At 34.7% G+C, this 25,378-nt stretch overlaps 2 protein-coding genes across 5 annotated transcripts in view; one reads left to right on the forward strand and one right to left on the reverse strand.

Annotated features, from left to right (window-relative positions):
- Ermp1 (endoplasmic reticulum metallopeptidase 1) overlaps window positions 1-13,960 on the forward strand; it is a 46,285-nt gene extending 32,325 nt beyond the window's left edge. Inside the window, exons 14-15 of the mRNA XM_076846001.2 lie at window positions 8,019-8,182; window positions 8,266-13,960. Coding sequence (XP_076702116.1) covers window positions 8,019-8,182; window positions 8,266-8,430 — 329 coding nt within the window. The 3' untranslated portion in view covers window positions 8,431-13,960. The remainder of the gene's footprint in view (window positions 1-8,018; window positions 8,183-8,265) is intronic.
- Window positions 13,950-25,378, reverse strand: part of Ric1 (RIC1 partner of RAB6A GEF complex) — a 111,360-nt gene continuing 99,931 nt past the window's right edge. For all 4 annotated transcript variants that reach the window (XM_076845998.2, XM_076845999.2, XM_076845996.2 and 1 more), the window contains 7 exons: window positions 23,381-23,539; window positions 23,160-23,296; window positions 21,095-21,381; window positions 20,104-20,295; window positions 18,007-18,184; window positions 17,668-17,856; window positions 13,950-16,530 (listed from right to left, as the gene is read on the reverse strand). In XM_076845998.2, coding sequence (XP_076702113.1) covers window positions 16,242-16,530; window positions 17,668-17,856; window positions 18,007-18,184; window positions 20,104-20,295; window positions 21,095-21,381; window positions 23,160-23,296; window positions 23,381-23,539 — 1,431 coding nt within the window. In that variant the 3' untranslated portion in view covers window positions 13,950-16,241. The remainder of the gene's footprint in view (window positions 16,531-17,667; window positions 17,857-18,006; window positions 18,185-20,103; window positions 20,296-21,094; window positions 21,382-23,159; window positions 23,297-23,380; window positions 23,540-25,378) is intronic.

A 25,378-nucleotide genomic window follows, 5' to 3' on the forward strand; every position in this document is an offset into this window, starting at 1 on the left:
AGCATTTTATATGATTTCATTTTCTTTACTTTTTTAGCAATCAGTAATACTTCTTTTTAAACTTTTTTTTTGGTGGTTGCCTTAGTGTTTGCTATGTATGTTTACAGCTAATCCAAGCCCACTTTCAAATAACACTCTACATATCATGAGTAGTATGAGTATTTTATAATAATGAAAAAATCCTAATTTTTCCTGTTTCCCCTATATCATTTTTGTCATTCAAATGTAACCATGTAAGCATACATAATAAAATATATTGTTGCCACTGTTATCTTGAGCAAACTATTATCTGTTAGATCAGTTAAAATAAGAAAAATGAGAAAATTTTTATCTTCACTTGTTTCCTCTCCAGTGCTCTTCCTTTCTTCATTTAACTCCAAGTTACTCCTATATTATACAAGTTTTAATTGAGGATTTTGTATTTTCTGTTTTTATTTACTCTCTTAGAAAATCAATTATCTCCATTTTAATTAATGGTTGCTTTAGAGCTTGTAATAAGTCCACCTTCAAATAACACTGAACTGTTTGGCTAGTACGGATGCTTTATAACATAGCATTCTTGATTCCTCTCTCCCTGGGGTTTTATGTACTTGATCTCTGAAGCAACTGGTAGGTCATATGACACTTTTTTCTTTGACCCATCACTTAAACTTTACAGTAAGTTGCATGTGGTTTTCCTCATCAAATTTATTACAATAACTAGCAATTTAGGAGCTTATCGTGTCTCTAAAAGAAAATGAGGTTGGTTATGACTTTTAGGGAACTCTGCTGAAGAACTTTGTAGTGTCAGATATTGGTTCATTGTTAGATCCATAATAGCACTTGAACTGGCATAGGTAGATATTATGACTTTGTTTACCTTTCTTAGTACATTTTCTTCCCATCTCCATGTTTAAAACTGGTAGTTAGAATTATATGCAAAAAAAAAAAAATAAGAGAGCTCATATATAATGGAATAATTTGGCATGAACATACTTTATATACAGAGTTATGAAAAATTGTGCTGTGAATGGATAATTATAAATGTAATGCACTCCACTATTGTCATGTATGTAAGAAATAATAAAAAAAACAAACAAAAACTGGTAGTTAGCTCTTCTACCTTCTCTGTTGATGTTTTGGCCTATAAGTTTTCTTGCTAGGATATCCTTTATGGTGCTGCCAGTTTATCCTTTCAAAAATAAATTTGATAATGTTGCTTCTTTTTTTTTTTTTGGAGAGAGAATTTTAATATTTATTTTTTAGTATTTGGCGGACACAACATCTTTGTCTGTATGTGGTGCTGAGGATCGAACCTGGGCCGCACGCATGCCAGGCGAGCACGCTACCGCTTGAGCCACATCTCCAGCCCTAATGTTGCTTCTTTATGTAAAAAACTTGAAGTTCCATGCTTGCTGAATAGGTTCAAACTCTCTGACAGTCCATATCTTCAGCAGTCTAGCCACTGTGTATGTTTGAAGTTTTTTTTTTTTTTTAAGCACCCCACTGAGACTTTCTTGGTAGTACCTTCTATTCCAATTCTACCCTTCTCTGCTTTGTAAAATACGAAGACTTCTCTGGTCTTCCTCTCCATCAAAGTGAGCAAGTGCCATCCTTCCACTTTTTCTTTCCTTTGTACAGCTCTGTGGTAGCACTAATTATTTAATTCATGCTTTTGTTTCCATTAGAATTCAAGGGAGGCAGATGTGGATGGTTTCTCTATTCTTGGCATCCAGTACTTTTAAAGAGTACTCCAAATACATTGAATTATTTAGTTTGGCAGTTTTATTCTCTTAAGTAAGCAGCCTGCTTGAACATTTTCCTCTTAGTAGGGAGACAGATGCTTGACAAAGAAGAGAAATATATGATATAGGAAATTTGTCTCATCTTCAGTAGCTGACAGAGTTTGCATGATTACTAGCTATTTTTTTAAGAATAAGCAAACTATAAAAAAAAAAAAAAGAATAATCAAATGATGAGCTGGGGTTGTGGCTCAGTGGTAGAGTGCTTGCCTAGCACGTGCGAGGCACTGGGTTCAATCCTCATCACCACATAATACATAAGTAAATAAAATAAAGGTACTGTGTCCATCTAAAACTAAAAAATAAATATTAAAAAACAAGAATAAGCAAATGAGGATTGTTTGTTTCCCTTTCTAGTGACTTGTCTTTGGGAAGTGTGATAGTTAACTTTATGTGTCAGTTTGGGCTAGGTCACAGAACCCTGAGATTTGGACAAAGCTATTCTAGATATTTCTGTAAAATAAATATTTGTGATAAGATTAACATGAACATCAGTGGACTTTGAGTCAAGCAGATTGACTGACTTTCAGGACCTCATCCAGTCAGTGAAATCCTTAAGGAAATCACTACCAGGGAATTCTGCCAGCAGACTGCCTTTGCACTCATACTGTAGGATTTTTTTCCCAGGTTTTGAGCCTGCTGGCCTACCCTGCAAATTTTGGACTTGCCTGCCTCCACAATCATGTCAGCAAAATTTAAAAAATAAATACTCACCATACATTTAGTTGGTTCTGTTTTTCTAGGATCACTTGTATAGTTGTTTACTCTGTACCTTCTTTTAAGTTTTGCAGTGCTGGTAATTGATCCCAGGGCCTCATTTATGCTACTCAAGCACTCTACCACTGGACTACATCCCTTTTAAAAAATTTTTTCTAATTTGTTATATATGATAGCAGAATGCATTTCAATTAATAGTACACTTGTAGAGCACAATTTTCCATGTCTCTGGTTGTACACAAAGTAGAGTCACACCATTCATGTCTTCATACATGTACTTAGGGTAATGATGTCCATCTCATTCCACCGTCTTTTCTACCCGCCTGCCCTCTCCTCTTTGCCCTATCTAAAGTTTCTCCATTCCTCCCATGCTCCCCACCATCTCCATTATGGATCAGCATCCTTATATCAGAGAAAACATTTGGAATTTGGTTTTTGGGATTGGCTTACTTCACTTAGCATAATATCCTCCAACTCCATCCATTTGCCTGCAAATGCCATGATTATATTTTTAATGATGAATAATATTCCATTGTGTATATATACCAGAGTTTCTTTATCCATTCATCTACTGAAGGGCATCTGGGTTGGTTCCACAATTTCTGCTCTGTACTTTCTTTATTGAGTACCACTCACATGGTAGAAAGTTGTCTAGTTATGTATAACTAAAAAGCACCAATTAAAAAAAAAGATGCCTAGAATATTCATGATTGAAAAGTATTTTCAAATATGACTTTCCCCTTCACTTTGTATTTTTAAGACCTAATTTACATACAGTGAAATATGAAGATCTTATTTCGTTTCATTAGTTTTGGTAAAAGCATATATTTACTTATGAAACCTTCATCCCCATGAAGATACAGAAATTTCCATTGCCCAGAATATTTCTTTTATGCATGTTTCCAGTCTCTCTGAACTTCACTAATGCATATTTTGATTTTTACATTCACAGGTTATTTGGCTTGTTCTTGAACTTTAAATAAATGGAATCATCCAGTATGTAATTGTCTAGGTCATTAAGCAAAGGCTTTTGAGATTCAGCTATGTTATTTGAGTATCAGTATTTTTTTCCTTTCTGTTGCTGAATAGTAGTCATACAAAGATCTCATAGTTTATTATTCTCCTGTTGATAGACACTTGAATTAATTTGTTTCTAGTTTGGGGTTGATGTAAATAAGGCTATTATTAACATTCTTGTATAAAGCTTTTTTTGGGGGGGGGTGGGAAATAGGTGTTTTTTGGACATAGGTGTCTTTTGGACAAATATATATTAGAATTGCTGAGTTCATAAGGTAGACATGTTTAGTTTTTTAAGATTGTTCTACATTTCACTCCCAACTTGTAATATATGAAATTTCTAGTCTTCCCATGGTCTTTTTCATTTTATCATTTCTAGTGGGGGGGTGTATCTTGCATTTTTCTGATAATAGTGTAGCACATGTTTTCAAGTACTATTGGCCACTCACATATCTTGCTTTGTTTCTTTATGTCTTTTCCCATTTTTGTAAAATTGAGTTGCTTATTGACTTGTAAGACTTTGTATTTTCTAGATAAAGTCCTTCATGAGATACACATTGTGAAGATTTTCTTACTCATTCTCTTAATTTTATCTTTTGGTGTATAGAAATTTTAAATTTTTATGAAGCCTAATTTATCAGGATTTTCTGTGTTAAAAAAAAAAAAATCTATGCCTACCCAGAAGTCATGAAAATAGACTGTTTCTCCTAGAAGCTATGGCTTTAGCTTTTATAGGCCTCTGACCCACTTTTAATTTTCATGTATGGTGTGAGGTGTAGGTTCAAGGCTTTTTTCTCTATAGATATTCAGTTGTCCTAGCACCATTTGTTGAACACACTTTCTCCATTGAGTTCCTTTGGTGCCTTTGCCAACAATTATCTGTGTTTGCATGGATCTATTTGTGTACCATTTATCACACTTTTAATTATACAAGCTTTATAAAGTTTAAATTTGTGATTTGAAGAGTTAAATTTGTAATCCCCCCCATTATTTTTCATGCTATTTATGTTTTCCCACATGAGCTTTAGTAATAATTTGTCTTAACTCCTTATTGCTTATTGGTATTTTTTGGAGTACCATGATAAATTCATAAATTAACTTTAGGATAACTGTTATTGAATCACCCTGTCCATCGACTGGGAGTGACTTGTCTTTTGTTCAGATGTTTTTATGTCTTTCAGGAATGTTTTAAATTTTTCCTCATCTAGATTTTATTGGTATTGTAATTGGGGACTGTCTCTATCATTATATCCTTTTACGTTGTTTTTTTGTAGGTATGAAGGCAGTTTATTTCTGTCAGTTTTATATCCTACTACCTATTTTTATGCTAGTTTTATCCTTAATACTCTCAGATTCTTCAGTTGTACCAGGGATTATTCAACTTTGTTCTCTAAAGGGCCACATAGTAAATATTTTAGGCTTTGCCATATATATCTGTCACAGATTTTTTTTTTTTTTAATTCTTTGGTTAACTGCTTTTTTTAAAAAAAAATATCTTTATTTTTGTATGTGGTGCCAAGGATTGAACCCAGTACCTCCTGCTTGCTTGCAAGGCAAGCACTCTACTGCTGAGCTACAACCCCAGCCCTGGTTAACTGCTTTTTAAAAATGTAAAAACCATTCTTAGCCTGAGGCCCATTAAAAAAATAGACCTCAGGTGGGATTTATTGACTACTGCATATCACCTGCAAATATAGTTCTGTTTCTGCTATACCAGTTCTTCTGCCTCTAGCTGATTGATACATTGGTTTCTACTGTCATGATTTCATGGAATTATGTTTATTTTATTTGCCATATACCTGTTTCTATGATGTCTTCTTTGCTTATTAAAAACTTGGCATTTATAAAATTTTTTTGTTTTAAGCCCTTATTTGACCTTTTACTATCTGTTGGTTTTTAAATGGTGTATTATTTTAACTCCTACAAAATTTGCTTATTCCATTTTTCTCTTTGCCTCTTCAGTTTTCTTCTGATTTGTGTTACATGTAATATCTGTCTTGTCCAACTTCACTTGAGTATGTTTTAGCAATGCATTCAGAAATATTAAAACACCCACTCTAAGTGCTTTTGTTGCAGTTTTTGCAGTTCTTTCTTTGTTGGATGAATCTTATCCTCTTGCCTTCTCAACTAGGGGCTCTTGAGTGCTGTGTTTATGTTTAGGTGTGTTTGTTTAAAACTGGTGATGTTATATATAGCATGATACTTGAAGGACAAGTGGTGGACATAAAAATGTTGCTCATACTCTAAAATATTGTTTTAAAAAATTCTTCTCATTGTTGCTTTGTATATTGATTTTGCAGTTTGATGCCAGTCTAATTCTCTTAGCCCTATAAAGTATTTGATGCTTTTACTGAAGACCTTGAATTTTTGTTTGTTAATGGGTATTTAACCCAGGGGCACTTTACCACTGAGTCACATCCTCAATCCTTTCTTTTTTATTTTGAGACAGTCTCATTAAGTTGTTGAGGCTGGTCTTGAACTTGCAATCTTGTCTCAAGTCTCTGGAGTTCCTGGGGGTTGCTTTGCTATTTTTTCTTTTTAGGTTTTTCATTCTAGGTTGATATAATAAGGTTACCAGTAAGACTTTGTAACGTGTAGATTCAGATCTTTTACTTCTGGGAAGTTTCCTTGGATTACCGATTTGAATACTGACCATGTTCCATTGTTTTATTTTTCTTCTTTAGTGATATACATTGAATGTTGCTTCCTTTTGACCTACCTTCCATCTTTACCTCTCTTGACCTTTCTTTCTTTTCCTTTTTCTTTTCTTAGTACTTTGCTACCTTTCTTTAGATCTGGAGACTCTTTTGCCTTGGGCATGTTATAATTTAGTCTACCTTTTCTTCCATTTCTTTTTCTAGACCTTAGAAAAGAAATGGAAGTTCTATCAATTCTTTTAATTTTTCCTTGTAGTATATGCATTTCTAAGGTTTAGAATTTCTGATTCATGCTACTGTTTTCCCCATAGATCCAAAATGTTCTTGTTATCATATTTAGTTGAGAATGTTGGCTTAGTTTTCTTTTACTTAATGGTTGTTTTGAGGTGTGTTCTCATTTTGTTTTCTAATAGCTATATAGTCCTGTTTGTCCTTTTCTTCCTCACTTTTGTGGTTATTGGGTGTTTGTAAGACTCCTAGCCAATGGGTTGCTCTTCTGTCAGTATAACAAAGTTTAGATTTTTTAATAAATTTTTGAATTCGTTTTGGTGTGGATAGGTTTTATGTCTTCCCGTTTCTATTTTGCTTTGGTCTTGCTGGACCATAAATCTGCCCTTTTTGTTTCTTTACACCTCCACCCTCCCATCCCTGGTTTCTTTTTCCTTTCTTTTTTTCTTTGCTTTATTTCTCCCTTAGAAGCTTCGCTTTTGAAAACTGATAGGTCAAATAGTGTGTCCTTTAAGTAGCTTCCCCATAAACTTTGCTTTAACTGGTCATGTGCTATTCTCAGATTTAGGGTGGACTTGCTTGGTCTGCCTTTGTTTGCCACAAAACTTGTAGCAGGAACAAGGCAGGCAGGAGCATATGAATTTATTTATTTATTCTTCTCAAATTTGAGTTACAAAAAACCACCCCCTCAGTCAAATTTGAAAATAAAGTTAAAATTTGGCTGAGGGGGTGGTTTTTTTAAGTTTTATTTTTAGTTTGATAACCACTGTTGTTAGTTTCTTGGAAGTATCTAGTGCTAATTAAATTATCAAAATTTAACTGTTTCATTGTACTGCAAAAAGGGAAAAATTAGTGTCAACTATTTTATTTTATTTTTTATTTTTTTTTTTTTTTGAATTTTAATATTTTTATTTTTTAGTTCTCGGCAGACACAACATCTTTGTTTGTATGTGGTGCTGAGGATCGAACCCGGGCCGCACGCATGCCAGACAAGCGTGCTACCGCTTGAGCCACATCCCCAGCCCCTAGTGTCAACTATTTTAAATTGTTAATATCAACTCTCTGAAATTACAACTTGATTCATAATTGTCTCAGTACTTTTATAATACTTTGAAGTCTTCCCAACTTCCCCATGCTTTTTCTTTTTTTATATGTATTTATTTTTTAGTTGTAGTCGGACACAATACATTTATTAATTTATTTATTTTTATGTGGTGCTGAGGGTTGAATCCAGGGCTGCACACGTGCAAGGTGAGTGCTCTCCTGCTGAGGCACAACCCCAGCCCTCCCATGCTTTTTCTAATATAATCCTCTCAAAAAATTCATAGATGAAGAGATTAAATGAATTCCTAATATCATATAGCACTTGACAGTATCAATACTTAACATAGGCTTTCTTGTTTAGATTTTTTGCCCTTTCTGCTGTGCTTCATTGCTTAACTTTGTTGGATAATGCATCAAATGTCCAAACTGGTAGGCCTCCATTAGGTCTGTAGTGAATACATTTAAAGTGATACAAGGCACGCACCTTCATAGTAGAGTTTGGGAGGTGGGTTTATTGCCTTTTCTTGATGCTTTTTTAAAGATGTAACTGTTCTTTCTTCCTCTTCTCTTATAGGACCAAGCCATATGTCATTCTATGTTAGACCCCACAAAGGGTCAACACTTTTCCAGTGGTCTCTTGGTAATGGTACCCCAGTCACAAGCAAAGGAGGTGACTATTTTGTATTTTATTCCCATGGACTCCAAGCCTCTGCATGGCAGTTCTGGATAGAAGTGCAGGTTGGAATTTTCCAGGTGATATTTAACAAAAACCTTGAATTCAGTTATCTGGCTTCAGAGAACTAACTGATTATCTCCGGCAGGTCGTAGAAGAACAGCCTGAAGGAATGGTTACTGTAGCCATTGCTGCCCACTATTTATCTGGGGAAGACAAGAGATCCTCTCAGTTAGATGCTCTGAAGGAGAAATTCCCAGATTGGACATTTCCCTCTGCTTGGGTGTGCACCTACAGTCTCTTTGTGTTTTAATCTTGTGGATAAGCTCTTAAGTACGTGCCCAAGGGATACTCATGTGACAGTTACATGGATATTTGTAACGTAAGTCAATGAATTTTAATGAGCATATGTTCAAAAAGCTTTTTGGGTTAACACTCTTTAGGGCCAGCCACTGTATGGGTTAAATTGGGATTGTGAAGTGTGACCTTTTTGACACTTGAAAATGCCATTTTCTGGTACTTAATCACATGTGGGTATTGCCATTACACACATAATGTCATTTTTTATGACCTTAAGGACAAGAGCCAACAAACCAGTTCCAATAGCTGCCTCTCTAGGATCAACAAAATTTAGACTGTCAGACCACCATTAACAAGATAAAAGTCATTTCTACTTAAAACCCAAGATCATTTGTTTTATTAGTAGAGGTGGGTAAAAATACCGTTCATTATGGTAATGACTCCCATAAGGACTGTGGAAGAAGGGTGGGACTCTGGAAGCCCTAAGTATTGTATTTCTTCAGACAGCCTGTAGAGTGTGCTTGGTGTAAATGTGGAGCCCTGTGCAGAGCTAGCCGAATAGTCAGAGCTGTTGCCATGCTACTTTCCTGAGGTGGTTTCCTATTGTCCTCTGAAACGTGTTCTCTGCTTCCATCTTAGCAGATTGAGAAGGGGAATATTTTGCTCAGCTGTATTTCCCTCTGGGTTTTTATGGTTCTTTTGGTTCAGAAAAATTATGGAAGTATACAGCCTGAATATCCTTCCTCAGAGCACCGAGTTGCCAATGTGGCTATTCTGGGGTGCGAGCTGTGGGGAGGATAGGGAATGGTGGGTATTTTACAAATATTCTGTTTTGTAGGAGTCTTTTGTTATACAAGGTTAATCCTTTAGGATGATTTTATTGATACACTGGGTCCTTTTTTGTTTTCTAGCCAGTTGCATAATTTCCTGATAACTTACTGTCCAGTGAGACTGGCTTTCCTGAGACTTGAAGTTGTGGCTTACATGGGAATGAGACCACTAGAACTGTTAGTGTTCAAATCCTGTATCACGGCAGCACTAGGCCTTAAAGGTGCTTTTCATTTTGAAGATGGATGGGGGGGTGTCTAGCTTGTGAGGTATAACAAAGCAACAAATAGAGTGTGGTGAGATAATTGGTAAATAGCACTAAAGTTGTTTTTTTTTTCATTAAGACGTAATAAGACAAATTCTGTGTTAGTAAGCACAGGCCAAAACCAGTTGAAAGCCATAGAAAAAAAAAATTCTCAGGTGATGCAGGAACAAGAGGAATGCTTCTTGAAAAGCGGCCCTGAGATCTGTCTGCATAGCAAGAACATACTAAGTGTGCATCACAAGAGATAACTTTCTTGAAATTGCTTGTGTGATGTGTACAATGTGCTCTTAAATCATGCTCCTCAGATTGCCTAATTTATGACTTCCTAAAAACCGTGCTCATGTGTAGGTAGCAGGGCTTTGGCCAGAGCTTTCACATGCATTAACACTGGAGTCATTGCTTTTCCTGGAGTTAGTAAAAATCATTTTATCAGACTCAAGTGCTTGAAGTGTGTGGCTCCTGCTGCATATGCTTAGTAGTACATAAGGTTTGCAGGACTTATAGCTTGTATAGAATCATCGTTCAGAGAAAAAGTAACACAATGATAGTTTCTCTATGAATTTCAAAATTAAGCATATAGTCTGTCCCTGTGGTTAATCTGAAATAGATTATTAGAGATTATTTATAGAAAAAAGTAAAACACCATGTTGAGAACACTATGAAAAATCTGTTCTCTGTGATTCCCCCGCCCCCACTATGGGGAAGGCTACTGTTTCTCCTTTCAGTAATAATCATGGTTTGCCTCGGGGTTGTTTCTCTAGGCAAACAATTGTTTTATTTAGCATTATGAAGCTTTTATATTGTGCAAAGCCCATAACAAGATGCTCACTTACTCTTACTGCCTGCTTAATAATCTGGGAGGTTGTTTTAATGCAGAAATGGTCAAGTAATTAGTGTTCAGTCCTGTTAGTAAACATAATGTATCATGTTAGTAACTTCTGGGACTAATAAACCTGTTAGGTCCACCCCTGCTTTTATCTGATCATTTGAATAACATTTCTAAAAGGGTCTTTTAAACTCTAACTGAAGCATTTTCTACAAAACTTAAAAGTAGCACAGTATTGTAACATTCAGGGAAAGTGTGAAGAATTGATTTCAAAGTAGTTCTTATGTGACCTAAGAATGATTGTTGCATGGTATTTGTTTCCCCAGTTTAGCAGATGAAATTAAACAAGGTAGGATACTTTAAGATGTTACCACCAAGGGTTGGGGTGGGGTAGGGTGGGGTGCACAAGCTAGCCTGCTGACTCAGGAAGCTTTCGGATGACTGATTGTTTCTGTCTATTTCTTTTTGCTGGTTTGCTGACTTGTTGAGGATTAATTGTTGCCTTACAATGTTACTGAAATAAACTTTTTAACATACTGGTTAGTATCTTCTTAATAGAAAAAAACTTTGTTAATTGCTTACTTTATCCCCATATTTTGGTTATTTCATGTTTTATGTAGCTTTTAATTAATGCTAAAGACATGGCTTATATGGGTATAATTGCTATTTCAATGAATGAAATGAGCAAATAACTCAGATTATTTCAGGTGAAATCTTTATACCTTGGAATGAAGTTCATGCATCTGAATTTTATAGAACTTAAATGAAATTGTTTGGTAAATGTTGAATTGTAGCATATTTAGGAGTTTTAAATCATCAAAGGGCTAATAATGAATGATGGAGGGGAGGTAGGTCTAGGAGAGAGGGAAGAAATTACTTCTCAGTGACAGTAGTAACACACCGTTTAATCTCCAGCCAAGGGAAGGGCAGCACCATTCACCAAAACAGAGCACACACTTCTGATTCAAAGATCTCTATTCAGGTTTTCTGAGTGAATTCTTTCAAGGTGAAATGGCCAGACAATTTCTTAATATACCTCCCTTTCTTTTAGGGCAAATAAACTCAAGATGTACTTGTGCCTTGTATCTGTTTAGTTGAAATATTTATGGAATTCTGAAGTACATCAATTTTTTTTGAAATTACTACTTCCATATTTGATATGCAAAAAATTTCTTTTTATCTAATTTGGCTCTACACCATGACCAAGTAGGAATGCAAGGTTGGGTTAACGTTCAAAATCAAATCTAAAAAAGGGCAAAACACACATGATCATCTCAGTAGATGCAACAGTGTTTACAAATAGAAAATCCTGCCAGTGATGAAAAAAATTCCCAACAAACTTCGGAGGCAACTCAACGTGGTAAAGTCAGCTATAAAAAACCTGAAGCTAACATGATAGTTAATGATGAGAGACTGAAATCTTTCCCTGTGAGATCAGGAAGAAGACAAGATGTCCATTGTTGCCATTGTTATTCATTGTTGTCCTGATGGCTATTTGGCAAGGGAAAGAAAGGGCATCCAGATTGAAAAGGTCGAGTTCAAACTATCTGCAAATGACACAATCTATATAGAAATCTATCTATCTAAGGAATCTACATACATACACACACCAGTGGAACAACAACCTTACAGTTATTGAGGTCTTCAATATCAATTTCTATACAAATAAAACAAAAATGAATTTCATTTACAAGAATATGAAGAACAAAATCCTTAGGAATATGTTAACAAAAGCACAAACCCTTTAAACTGAAAACTACAAAGAGCATTGCTAAAAGAAATTAAAGACCAGTATTCCTAAAACTGATTTGTAGATTGAATATAACACCTGTCATCAATCAGCTGACTTTTTGTTTAGTGCAGAAATCACAAGTTGATCCTAAAATTCATATGGGACTTCAAAGGACCCAGAATAGCTGAAATGGCTTTAAAAAAAAAAAAAAATGAAGTTAGGACTCACACTTTCAAAATTTCCTAGAAAGCAAGAACAGTCAAGAAAGACAGCACGTTACTGTTGTAAAGAATAAACACTGAGATCGTTGTAACATACAGATGACTGTTAATTGAGAGTCTAGAAATAAACCTAGACATTTAGAGTCAATTGATTTTTGGCAATTCACTGAGAAAAAAAAAATCTCTTCAATAAATGATGCTCAACTGAATATCCATTTGCAATAGTTAACTAAAAATGGTTCAGAAATCTAACTGTACAAGCTAAAATTATAAAATTTTTATAGATAGGAAAACATAAATAAATGTAATTTGAATTAGGGAAATTGTTTCCACTGTCAATGGAAAAAAGACAGTGTGTGAATTCTTGCAAATCACTTATCAGGTAAGGGCCTAGTATTCAAAATATAGAAAAAACTCTTGCAATTCAATGATATATGAAAAGATGTAATCAGTAAATAGTAAGTTAAAATATAAATTATACTGCCATACCCATTTCATTTACAGCTTCAATGGCTTTGACCAAAAAGGTAGACGACAAGTTTTTTTTTTGTAGAGACTGGGACCTCCATCCACTGGTAGTGGGAATGTTAGTGCAGGTACTCCAAAAACAACAAAAAATTAAACAATTATCATATGACCCACAGTTCCACTGTCAGACCCTTGTTATCCATGGGACTACCTTCCAAGATCCCTACGAAGTGGATTCCTGAAATTATAATGGTACCTGATTTACACCATGTTTTTTCTACACATACACACACCCATGACTAATTTTAATTTATAAATTAGGCACAGTAAGATATTAATAACTACCAGAACAATTATAATAATGTTATTTAAAACTATTTCTTTTAATTTTTCATTTAATATTTTTGGACCTCAGTCTAGTTGACTGATGGTAACTGAAGACTCAAAGTAAAACTGCAGTTAAGGGGGGGAATTTACAGTATCTGAATGTTCATATTTATAATAGCCCCAAAGAAGAAAAAAAACCCAAGTAAACCCTCAACTGCTGAATTGATGAATTAATTATATTGATACAATGAAATAGTACCTTAGTAAAGGATACACAAGTAAAGGATGTCAGATATAAAAGTCCATGTTTTATATGATCATGAAATGTCCAGAATAAACAAATTCATAGCAACAGCAGGTTTAGGAATGCAGAAAAATGGGAAAGTCAAAATAATTTTTAATCCCCCATATTAGAGAAAGATGCTCAGTCTCCTGTACACTTCAATATAAAATTGCTTGCTCGATGAGGTCATATGGCATAATTTTCTATCATTTATTATATTTTGAACATTTTCCATGTTATATTAACTGTTGTTCTAACATTCTGTTGTCTGGCATTTAGGATGCTGCCAGCTCTACATCTACATATGAATATTCTAAATATATCTGCCTGAATTTATAGGTATTTCATAAGGAAAAACTCCAGGTAAAATTGTAAAAATAAGAAATTTTTTTGAGACAGGGTATTGGTATGTTGCCCAGGCTGATCTTGAACACCTGGGCTCAAGAGATTGTCCCATCTTAATCTGCCCAGTAGTTGGGACTACAGATTTGTGCCACCACACCTGGATCAAAAGAAGATTTTTGTTGTTTTAATGTATATATATACTTTTTGCTGTAACCTGAGATGATAAATAAACAGAAGTTTGTGTAATAGTTTTATTGCCCTTTGCCAAGTAAAAAATACACATTACAGAAGTAGCAGCTTTAATTACAAGCGAAGGTTGACTCTATCCCCCAATGAGTTCTTGTTTTGGTATCAGCAAATAACTTAATTGTATCCAGTAACCTTTCAAATCATTATACCAAATATTTAAATTCACTGGTTAAAACTATGGCTTAAACAGTTCATATACATAAATCAAACAGTACAGCAAAATAAAATATGAGTTTTTAAAAAGAATTAAGTGGTTATATACCAAACAGAAAATTTCAATAAACTTGCCTTTTTTTTTTTTTTTTTTTGCCCTGGGGCTTCCTATTTGTATTAACTGAAAAGTGAATATTTTATAGAAGAAAATACTCATTTACAGTCTCAACTATGGAAATAACATTAACAGATTGGTGCTCTGCTTTCCAGAATGAGATGAACTCAGCACAGTTTTATTTAGAATATTTGAAAAGATCGCTGTTCATAATGGTAAACCATTTTTATTGATTGACTATTCACACCAAACACAAAAGATGCTGGTTCATCTCCCTAATGGAACAGGACTGAAGAAATTTCAGTTTAGTTTCCTGGTGTGCTGCATGTACTCACACAAAAACATATTCTGTCAAAAGGTTCAGAGGAAAGACGGTTTGAAACAAAGACTTAAATAAAAATAGCACCAGAAGGACCAGGTACCAATTGTCACACACTCCACCTATTCAGGAATTTTATTATGTGAAATTATTGCACTTGTAAAAAGTAAATGATAGCAAATTACCAAACAATAATTTTAAATGGTTGGTGAATTTTGAAATAAGCAATTTTAAAATGATTTTGAGTTTCCCTTCAAAGGAAATTCAGCTAAGATAACTATTTACTTTTTAAAAACAAGGACAGAGGACCAAGTTTTATTTCTAAATTATAACTGTACTGTGAGAAAAGAGGTTTTTTTTACATAGTGGTACGAATTTGGTCCACATCAAATACATTGTTATTATAAAAATAAACAAGTTTTCATAGAAAATAACATTGCATTCCTTGTTCAAATTGCACAGTACAAACAAGCTATCTAAATTAATACTGTTATTAAGTAATTATAATTACAGTGGATATGTGTTTAGTCTGAAGCAGCTAAGGAGTATGCAGTTTTGTTTTCATAATGTAAAAAAACCTAAAATTTAAGTCATATCTAGAAACACATAAAATCTTTTTAAAGTTTACAATGAAGAATGCATTATTTACATACTAATTTTTAGTAGCTGTGATAATACAGGATTCAGTAATCTATTTACATAAAAGCCTATTTTTATTCAATTTACAAAAAAGCAATAAATAAGAAATTACATTAATTTGCACGAAACCTGTTATACTTCATGATCAATGGGACCATTGCTGTTACTTGATGACTGAGCCAATAAATCTGTATTCCTTTATGAAGACTGCTTATTTCTTGGAAGAAGAGCGAGCCCAGTTTTTGTTCCAAGAGCATCTACTATAGTCATGCAGAATCCAGCATAAAACCTTACAAATTATGATACAAGCCTTAAAAAATATGAATAGTGCCTTTGAGTATATTTACATAAGAATATTCACAAAAAGATAGTTCTTTGATACAAAATAGTTTAGTGGTATCAGCATAATTGATAAGAACCCCTCACACCTCTGCCCACATTATCTAGTAGGAATCAAGCTTGCTGAAGCAGGCACATTAACTCCCAGATATTTAACAGGCTAGTAAAGCCAAAGAATGTTTCCATCACACTGGCACATATTGTGCAAGGGGAGGCCCTCTACTCAAAAGGACCAATTACGGAGTCCAGCAGGCTGTACTCAAGGAAGCAAACAGGCAGCTCAAGAACCCAATGAGCTACAGCAAGCACCTCAGCATTTATTTTTTAAAAAGCATTCTACACACACAGAACCAGAAAACATAGAATCTGTAAGTACTGAAAAAGTATGCTTATCTGGAGCAAAACAATCCCATAGTTTAAGAGGCCCCAACCTTTGAATAAAATCAAAATATTCTCATGTACATCTGTACAATACTCTTTTATTACTTTCCACTGTAGCTTAAAAATTTTTATGAAAGATACTTTATTTGATATCACATTTTTATGGAGTCAAAGATATTTCTTAGAGAAAGAGTTCATTAAAATCTGATAATACTTAACCATAGTCTCTGAGCTGAGTTCTTTCCCGTTAAATAATTCAACTAGGTCACAATGTACTCATGGTTGCACACTGCTGCTAATTAATACTGCCTGTCATGTTGTTACCTCTATGTTGTTAGGACACAGAACAGTCATAAGTCCCATCCTGAAACGGTTCTTCCTCCTGTGCTCGGGTTGTGTCCTCTTCTTTCCTGCTGACCATACTGCTAACACCAACTTCACTTTGGGGGATGATTCCATGGCTGGAGGAGGCTCTGCTCTCCTCTGTCCGGGGACTGGTCTGTTCAGGAGTCTTACCCACAGCAATTGGCTGGAAGGCATCAGGCTGGATTTGCTCTTCTGTTATCTCACTGAGCTTCTGCAGTTGCGGCTTAATGATGTTTAAAAATGGCTTATATCCAGGGCTAAGTAGAGAGAAAAAAAACTATTTCTCATCTGCCATATTTCAAAAGACTTGGTAAATCGTTATGGGTAAACTATTAAATATTGATACAATAAGGAAAATAAAAGATTATGAGGGAAAAGAAGGCTTCTTGAGTGCCTTCCCTAGCAGCACAGAGGGAGCTGTACATAGCATAGGCTGAGTCTTACATTCCTGAGCAGTAGGAGCAAGGACTGACATTTAAGGCCATTTTATAACTAAAAATACTTTTATAGTTGAAGGACCATACTACCACTTTAGATTAAAAAAAAATGACCTTTAGAGAACATAGTATTTGGCAAATAGGAAAACTAGATCTAAATAAGGGAAATAAATAGAACCAAATTCATATATAACTGGTGGCAAAGTTCAAGGTTCTGAACTCTGATCTACTCCTATTAGTTTAAAAATCAACACAACTGTAAGTTTTTGTCTTTTCAAACAGATTAATCCAACTATTACATTAACAAAATGGTTGGGTATAGAATGATTATTAAAGTATCCTTAAAAACGAACATGAGAGGGGCTGGGATTGTGGGTTAGTGGTAGAGCACTTGCCTTGCATGTGCAAGGCCCTGGGATCGCTCCTCAGTACCACCTAAAAATAAATAAATAAAATAAAGATATTGTGTTCAACTATAATTTAAAAATAAATATTAAAAAAAAAAAGTGAACATGAGAGATGGGGCTGGGGTTGTGGCTCAGCGGTTGAGCGCTTGCCTCCCATGTGCAAGGCCCTGGGTTCGCTCCTCAGCACCACATAAAAATAAATAAAAATAAATGATAGCATACACCTGCAATCCCAGCAACTCAGGAGACTGAGGCAGGAGGGCTGCAAGTACAAAGCAACTTAGGGGGGCCCTAAGCAACTTAGCAAGGCCCTGTCTCAAAGTAAAAAATAAAAAGAGCTAGGGATGTGGCTTAGTGGTAAAGCACCTTTGGGTTCAACATCCAGTACAATAAACAACAATGACAACAAAAATATATAAGCAATTTTATCCTACTAGCCTGAAAAAATAAAAAAATAAATGTCCAAACTACAACTAAGCCTTAATGTGAAAGAACACATTACCAAAGATCACCAAAGGAATACAAGAAGCCTGTGGACATTAGCACTTACCAATCTGTAGAGGCCCATCGGTCCACCGCATGCAGCCCTGTCTTTATGTTCTGTAACATTTCTCCATCTACCTCTGAAGACTGTGCAATAACTAAAATCTGATTGATTATTGAGGATTCTCTAAGAATCAAGCCTATTACAATGCACCAGTCCAGACATCCTGCCTCCATGAAAATGTGTAGCAAATACCTATAAATGAAGCAGAAGCAAAATATTTATGCTAAAAAGGATCTTCAAGTGTAGAGAAGGCAATGATTATTAGAAAAGTGGCTTCAGTACTCCATTTATACAAATACCTTGAGTAAGCTTTCTGTACTTTCAAATAGCTGAGAAACTCACCTAAGCTGGACTTGGGATTTGTGAGGGCCTTTACTTGCCAGCTCCATGGAGATATGTTCTAGCTCAGATTGAGTCAAACTGAGTGTAGAGAAATTTTCATCCACCATTGTCCAGTCCCCATCCACCATGGAGCTACTCTCAGTTAAGTCTGTGGCTGAACCAATGCTGCATTCATCACCTGATGGAGAATTTCCCAAAGTTATAAACCAGTTTAGTTTAGAAAATGTTTTCCTTAAATATTAGCTGTTTCTCAGATGTTGATTTCTCTCCTAGGATTTTGAAACCAAAACATGAAATCTACTAAAATAGCCATGTCATATGAACAATAATAAATACTAAAAAAAAAAAAATCAGTGGAGCAATAAAGCTTGGAACAGAAAGACATACTATCACTAGGAAGTAGTCTTCCTTGGTCCCCAAAAGCCTCTAGCTCAAATTTGATCAAGTCTTTAGGTTCAACTATTTATTTACAGGAAATAGCGGAAACTATTTTGGTTTAAACCAAACCATGAAGATGCAATCAGCAAAATTCATTTCATGAATAAATCCACAGAAGCAACATTCTAATCACTTAAAAATTAAAAACAATCACAATGTTTGAATCTTATTTGGATCTTCATTAAAAACTAAAAATTTGTAACATTTATGAAACAGCTGCGAATCATAATACTTAAAAAACAAAACAACAAAAACCTCAGAAAATAAGTGTTGGTGAGGATGTGGACAAATTGGAACTCTTAATGCTTGGTGGGAATGTAAAAAGGTATAGTTACTATGGAAAACTATAGTGATTCCTTAAAAAGTTAACAAATAGCATTACTATGTTTCAGTCATCCCATTTCTGAGTATTTACTCCAAAGACTTGAAAGCTAAATCTCGAAGAGAGATTTGTACACCTACATTCACAGCAGCATTATTCACAATAGCCAAAAGGTGGAAGCAATCAATCCAAGTGTCCCTCCATAGATGAATGGACAAACAAAATGGTTCATACATACAGTGGGATATTATTTAGATTTTAAAAGAAAGGAAATTCTGATACATGCTACAGCATATATAAAGTACCCAGAGTAGTCAAATTCATAGAAACAAAATAGAATTAGGTTGCCAGTGGCTATCACTGGAGGGAGGAATTGGGAGTTAATATAAAGAATTTACAGCTGTGGATCACATGAAATAAGCATGCACAAACCCACTCCTGTAATACTGAGCATGCCTTCTGTTGTGCATGGTAAAAATAAATAAAAAGATAAAAATACAGTTTAAAAAAAAAAAAAGAGTTTACAGTTTTGCAAGACAAAACTGGAGAGTGACTGCACAACAGTGTGGATAGAAGTAATCAACACTACTGAACTGTATGCTTAAAAATGGTTAAGATGATAAATTTTATGTGTATTTTACAATTTTAATTAATGGTTGTTATAAGCCTCCTCATGTGGCAGCTCAGGTATCCAAACATTAGGTGAATGCCTAGTCATCAAAATGATTGTAAAAAGAAAACAAGAAATATCAAACCAATTACTGTTTAAACTCCTGTATTTTATAACCCTTTGCCAAAATAAATTGCTTAAAAACCTCTGTATTTTACCCATTACTGCAGAGCAGAGGTTGGTGTATGTTTTTTGTTAAATATCCAGCCAGTAAACAAATGTTCTGAAGGCTAAGAGGCAAAATCAAGGATATTATGAGGAACTTACATACAGAACAAATTCCCACAGGAGTTTGTTGATGAAATTAAAAAAAAATAATAGTTTTTTTTTGTGTGTATGTGTGTGTGACACAAGTCTACTTATAATAAAAATGGAATTCTTATGGAGATAACATTTTGCTTACTTGGGGTTAAAAGTTAATGTTTCTTTATCTTATTGCAAAGATTCATCTGTTAGTGATGATCTGTACTGAGATTTTTACCTACTTACATTTATCTAAAATAAGGCAAAATACAATCAAGTTCCTGAGCACCTCTCCAGCAGACACTACTGACTACTCCTTTAGGATACTGAAAAAAGAGTGACGGTATCTCTCTGAAATGCTACAGCACACATACTTTCTTTCCAAAGAAACTGAAGAAGAAGTAGGACTTAAAATGACATTTACCTTTATTAGATAAAGGTAACAAGAAAGCATCTTGCATTTGTGGTCCATGGGATGAAGCTGCGTCTATCTCATGATGGGTGGGGCCAATGTTGCTGAGCCAGCTCTGACTTCGTTGAATATTAGAGATACCAGCATCCATCTCAAGGTTCATAAAAGGGTCAGCTGATTGAGACTTTAACAGCTGCTCTCCCACTGCGAGGTAGGTACAAAAACAAAGAGATGGAGGTGGGGAGAATCCTCAAAGATTTACCCACTGTCATTTCCAATTCAGATCTTCTACCTTCCCCCACCTGCTCCTCAATACTAAGCAATGCAAAGTCAATTACTATCCTACATTGTTTCATTCATTCAACTAAAAATATGGAATTATAACAAAAGAGAGTGACCATATAAAACATTTAAGTCATATCTACGGTATGTTCTAAGGTCTATGAGAAAGTTCTAAGGTTCTTGCCTTGGTTCGTAAGGTGACACGAAGTTTCCAAATACCATAAAAGTTTTTGTTTAACAGTCCTCCTAAAATGACTTAAACTAAAAAAATGTTATATTTAAATTTTTATTTCACTCAAATATATAGTTTTACTTAGTCTTCTAGTGCAGAATATGACCCAAGAAGTCAAAGATGCATTTTTACTATTTTCCTGGAATGAGTTCCATGAGGTAAATCACAAATTACCTTGAGGTCCATGACTAATCAGTTCCAAAATTCCTTCCCACAATAAGGTAAGTGTGGGTAGCTTTTACATTCAGCCAGTTCTCAACTTGTTTATAGTTTAAGATAATGGTTAGATTTATGAATTAGACTTAAAGGTCAAATGGCACAGAGATATAGATTCTCCTTTATTTATATCCTTGGCCAAATGGTGAATGTTAACTCAAAATGAAAGTTGGCTTTTATTTGCTTGAGGGTGAAATGAAGACTTCCATGAACGTCAGCTACTTAGAGTAAAATAAAATTCTCCTTATAAAAGTGGCAAGAAGTCTACATTACCTGTACGGTATTTTCCATTTTTGAAAGGAGAACTGATAGAAGAGGCAGGGATGATGGGAAGTGGCCACAGGAAATCTTTGTGGAGTCTCTTGAGGGCTATCACAAAGTTGTCTACCCGGGCAGCTCTGGTACGTTCTTTGCAGAGCCAGCTAATTAGTTCAAAGCCTAGCTGGGCAGCAAAGCAGCCAAGGTCCTTTAACCGCACATCTTCTAAGAGACGCCGAGCATGTCTCCAGAGCATCATGTCAATATACATGTTCTCAGCACATTCACTGTCTTTGCTCCATCTATAAGTGGTAACAGAAGAAAGCTATAAAACAATCTTTATTGGAGGACTTCACATAATTTTATGCAGTAGCTTTGATAAAACTGACAAGAAGGTTAGTGATCTATTTATTATTTGACTGAAGAGGAAGAAGATGTGATGATATACCATGACCTGTTGAAAACTTGGAGCATGTAGGTTCTTAAGACTGATATGTGGAATGAATATATGGACTAGAAGAAACAGGACCAGGAAGCAATAGTGAGTGGTTGAAGGAAAAAAGCAATAAATAAATGCTGTCACTGAGAAGCAGTACAGTGGATCAGTAAAGAACCCAGTCTCTGCGGTAGGACTGTCTGGATTCAGATCTTCACTCTGATTTGTTATGTGTTATAATTACATAGCAAATCAACACACTGATTTGTTATGTGATTATGTTTGTTTTTTTGAGCCTGTTTCTTCATCTGTACAGTGAGTACCAACCCTTATGGAGCTGTTTTAAGGATTAAAAGATTGATGTATGTAAATGTTTAGAACAGCACATAGTGAGCACTTGATACGTTATTAACCAATATTTAAATTCAGGGTTCGGCTGAAAAGATACTATTTTCCTGCCAATTGTTTATAGCCCTCCATGGCTACATTTTACTTGTACATAGTCCACAATTCTGTGTGTTGGTGGGGAGATTTATGGTGATAAAAGAGCAATAAAATGCCATGATAAAAGTGTTCAATTTTTCTGTTTAAATAACAACGGAATTGGCATAATTGGGAATGATAAAACTTGGAACCAAGAGGAAGAAGACAGAATGTATAAAGAAGGGCTGTCAAAAATGTAAAAGTGGGCTATATTATTTGTGGAGACTCAGACTTGTGAAGTTTAAATATTATAATTTTTCCATTTGTTCTGTATTTTGATTGTGGGGAAAAATCCAGCTTTATTCATTTCTTATTAAAAAACTTGTAAAAAATGTTCGATAAATTCTTACTACATTAAAGACAGGTATTGTAGTAAGAATACAAACTACATAAAAGAAAGGATTAGGGAAGAGATAAACAAAAGAACATGTAACAACACAAGAAGGATTACAAAAGACCTTACATACCAGAGGAAATTCTAATGATTTTATAAGGTTCAGTGTAAGTTCATAGTCACCCTTCTGGAGAACAATAACCTAACTCTGGGTGATGTACATGTTGGTCTGCAGAACACAAGTCCTTTGGCTGTTTAATGACTTCTCTAATCAAAAAGTTACATGAACGTCAAATACATGGGCACAAAATTTTTATTTTTTTGTCAAGAACTTTATGTAGTTGAAAAGAAGGGTAAAACTACTGATGTTCTGCTTTTGGATTATCTGTGGACTGTCTGGTCCTCTGTCATCAGAGGTAAAGTCAGTAGCATTCAGAACAGATATATCAAGTCCTACTCTAGTACAAAGGCACAGAAATTATACAAAAGTACAAAAATTAACTCTGGAGGAAGGACAAATGGAAGCTTTTTGTGGGGTCTCTATTACTTTTGGGAATGAAAAAAGGATTCACACTCGGATTAAGTAGTTGTTTCCATAAGATATATAATTTATATAATGATATATTAATTAACTTACATAATAGTTAATTTAAAAACAGGGGGTATTGGAGACACAATCTCACTAAGTTGCCTAGGCTGGCCTCAAATTTATGATCCTCCTACTTCAAACTCCAAGTCTCTAGGATTATAGACTTAATTCTATAAATGCCTTGAAATGCAATGTGTCACAGATACCCTAAATCAGTAATGGCTATTTATTCTTTTACCTTTTTCCAGAAGGACCAGATGGCATACTTAGTGTTTTCTGTAAGTTGAATTTACTAGGAGGAACATTTTCAGCTGACTGGGATAAACTGATGCTTCGATTCCTGAAGAACTCGAATCCACCACTTGAACTGGGTTCCTATGATTACAAAGTGCAATAAAGTTAGACAAAGATGCCTTGTAGGTACATGGCATAAAGAAGTTATACAATTTTACAACTAACCTGAGCTGTAGGTGTGGATGGAGGTGTCTCAGATTCTCCAGAGCCAATGGCTTTAAGAAATCGAATCATGTGTCGACATAGGTCCCACTTGCCTTGTTCTAATGCTGTGTTGAACAGAAGGGTGGCATGTTGCCTACTTACTGCTGGAACTTCCATATTCTACAGAAACAAGCAAGGAAGATAGCATCACTTTTATACATGATTTCGGAATGTTTGAGCACTTCTTTTCTTCACATTAACCTAAACCTGAGGAATGTACCTACAATACTGTGGGGTACTGTGGGCTTATTTTAACAATAAGATTTAAAGAAGCATTGAAAAGTACCATACAAGGAAAAGTAAAGCAGGTCTCTGCTGCTATAATATGAACTATGATTTCCTAAACTCCCATGACATGCAGATATCTTACATACATTATTTCATTTAGGAATTATTCTGGAGAAAAAATTTCCAATTTCATTACAGAGATTGCTGCAGGTTTAAGGATTGACCTAGAACAAAATGCCAGCAGCATTTATATATGTATATATTTATATTTAGGCATTACATCAAATTTTATTCAGATTAATGGATCATTCCATTTCAATGATATCATAGAATTAACAATTTACATTAGGTGTGTTTTGCATGGCATTTAAAAATAATATAAACATTGATCAATGTAATATTACAAATGTTTCTCAAACTGTACTTACTGGAGATACAGTAATTGGAAAATTGAAGTCTACTTATTATAATTTAATCAAGAGATTCAATTTCAAACAGTAAACCTACACCTACACCTATACCACCACCACCACCACCACCACCACCACCACCACCACCACCACCACACACACACCCTTGCTTTATCCCTGAGTAGTTTCTTTTTTCTTTTATTTGTTCTTTTTAGATATACATGACAGTAGAGTATATTTTGACATATTATATATACACAGAGTATAACTTATTCTAAATAGGATCTCATTCTTGTGATTGTACATGATACGGAATTTCACTGGTCATATATTCATGTAAACATTGGAATGTCTTATTCATTCTACTGTCCTTCCTAATCACATCCCTCCTCCCTTCCCTTCATTCCCCTTTGTCTAATCTAATGAACTATTCCCTCCCCTGCTTATTGTGTGTTGTTTATTTTGATCAGTTTCTATAATTCCCCCATGTTCTTTAGGGCTAGCCAAGGAACCATAGAATCTCACGGCCACTAATCTCTGCTTGACTGTATTCGCTGGTTTTAATCAGCTGTCAAAAAGCAAATAAGCTGATGTAAAATCTGCAGTTCAAATCAAGTTTATGGTTAGCTTGTTATCAATGAAAACAACTTTGCTGTAATTTAAATAACCTTAAGTGTAGACTATAAAATACATACAAGATTTATGTGAATAACAAACTATGAAGCCTATCTGTCAAATATGTAATGAAACAAATTTTCAGAAGTCTCAAAGAATGAATTATTTTGAGAAAAATCATGTGTGATGAGGGTCATTACTGTGGCAGGCCTGAGTCTCTCCAGCTTGCTATGTGAAGCCAAAAATAGGTGTTGTGTTATAAATGAGGTACAATCAGAATTCCCTTAGCAATTCCACACTATAAGAAAACAAATCTATTATTTGTGGGGAGTTCAGACAAATATGTTAATGTCCAAAACAAAGTTTCTTCACAATGTAGTAGTATTCATTATTATGTAGTATTTTAGTAATCAAATGTTATATTTCCTATGTAATATGTACATAGCAATGTTTTACATACAATAAAACACTTCTTCAATCTTATTTAAAATAATACTTGGAATTGATTTGTTTTAGGCTTATACATGAAAACAAAACAAAACAGGATAAAATACCCTTCAATGCTCCTTAATAATACTACAAAAGCTGGGTATGGTGGTGCATGCCTGTAATCCCAGTGGCTCAGGAGGCTGAGGCAGGAGGATTTCGAGTACAAAGCCAGCTTCAGCAATAGGGAGGTGCTAAGCAACTCGGTGAGACCCTGTCT

This window comes from Callospermophilus lateralis, chromosome 2, assembly GCF_048772815.1.
Source record: "Callospermophilus lateralis isolate mCalLat2 chromosome 2, mCalLat2.hap1, whole genome shotgun sequence".
In the NCBI taxonomy this organism is placed as follows: Eukaryota; Metazoa; Chordata; class Mammalia; order Rodentia; family Sciuridae; genus Callospermophilus; species Callospermophilus lateralis.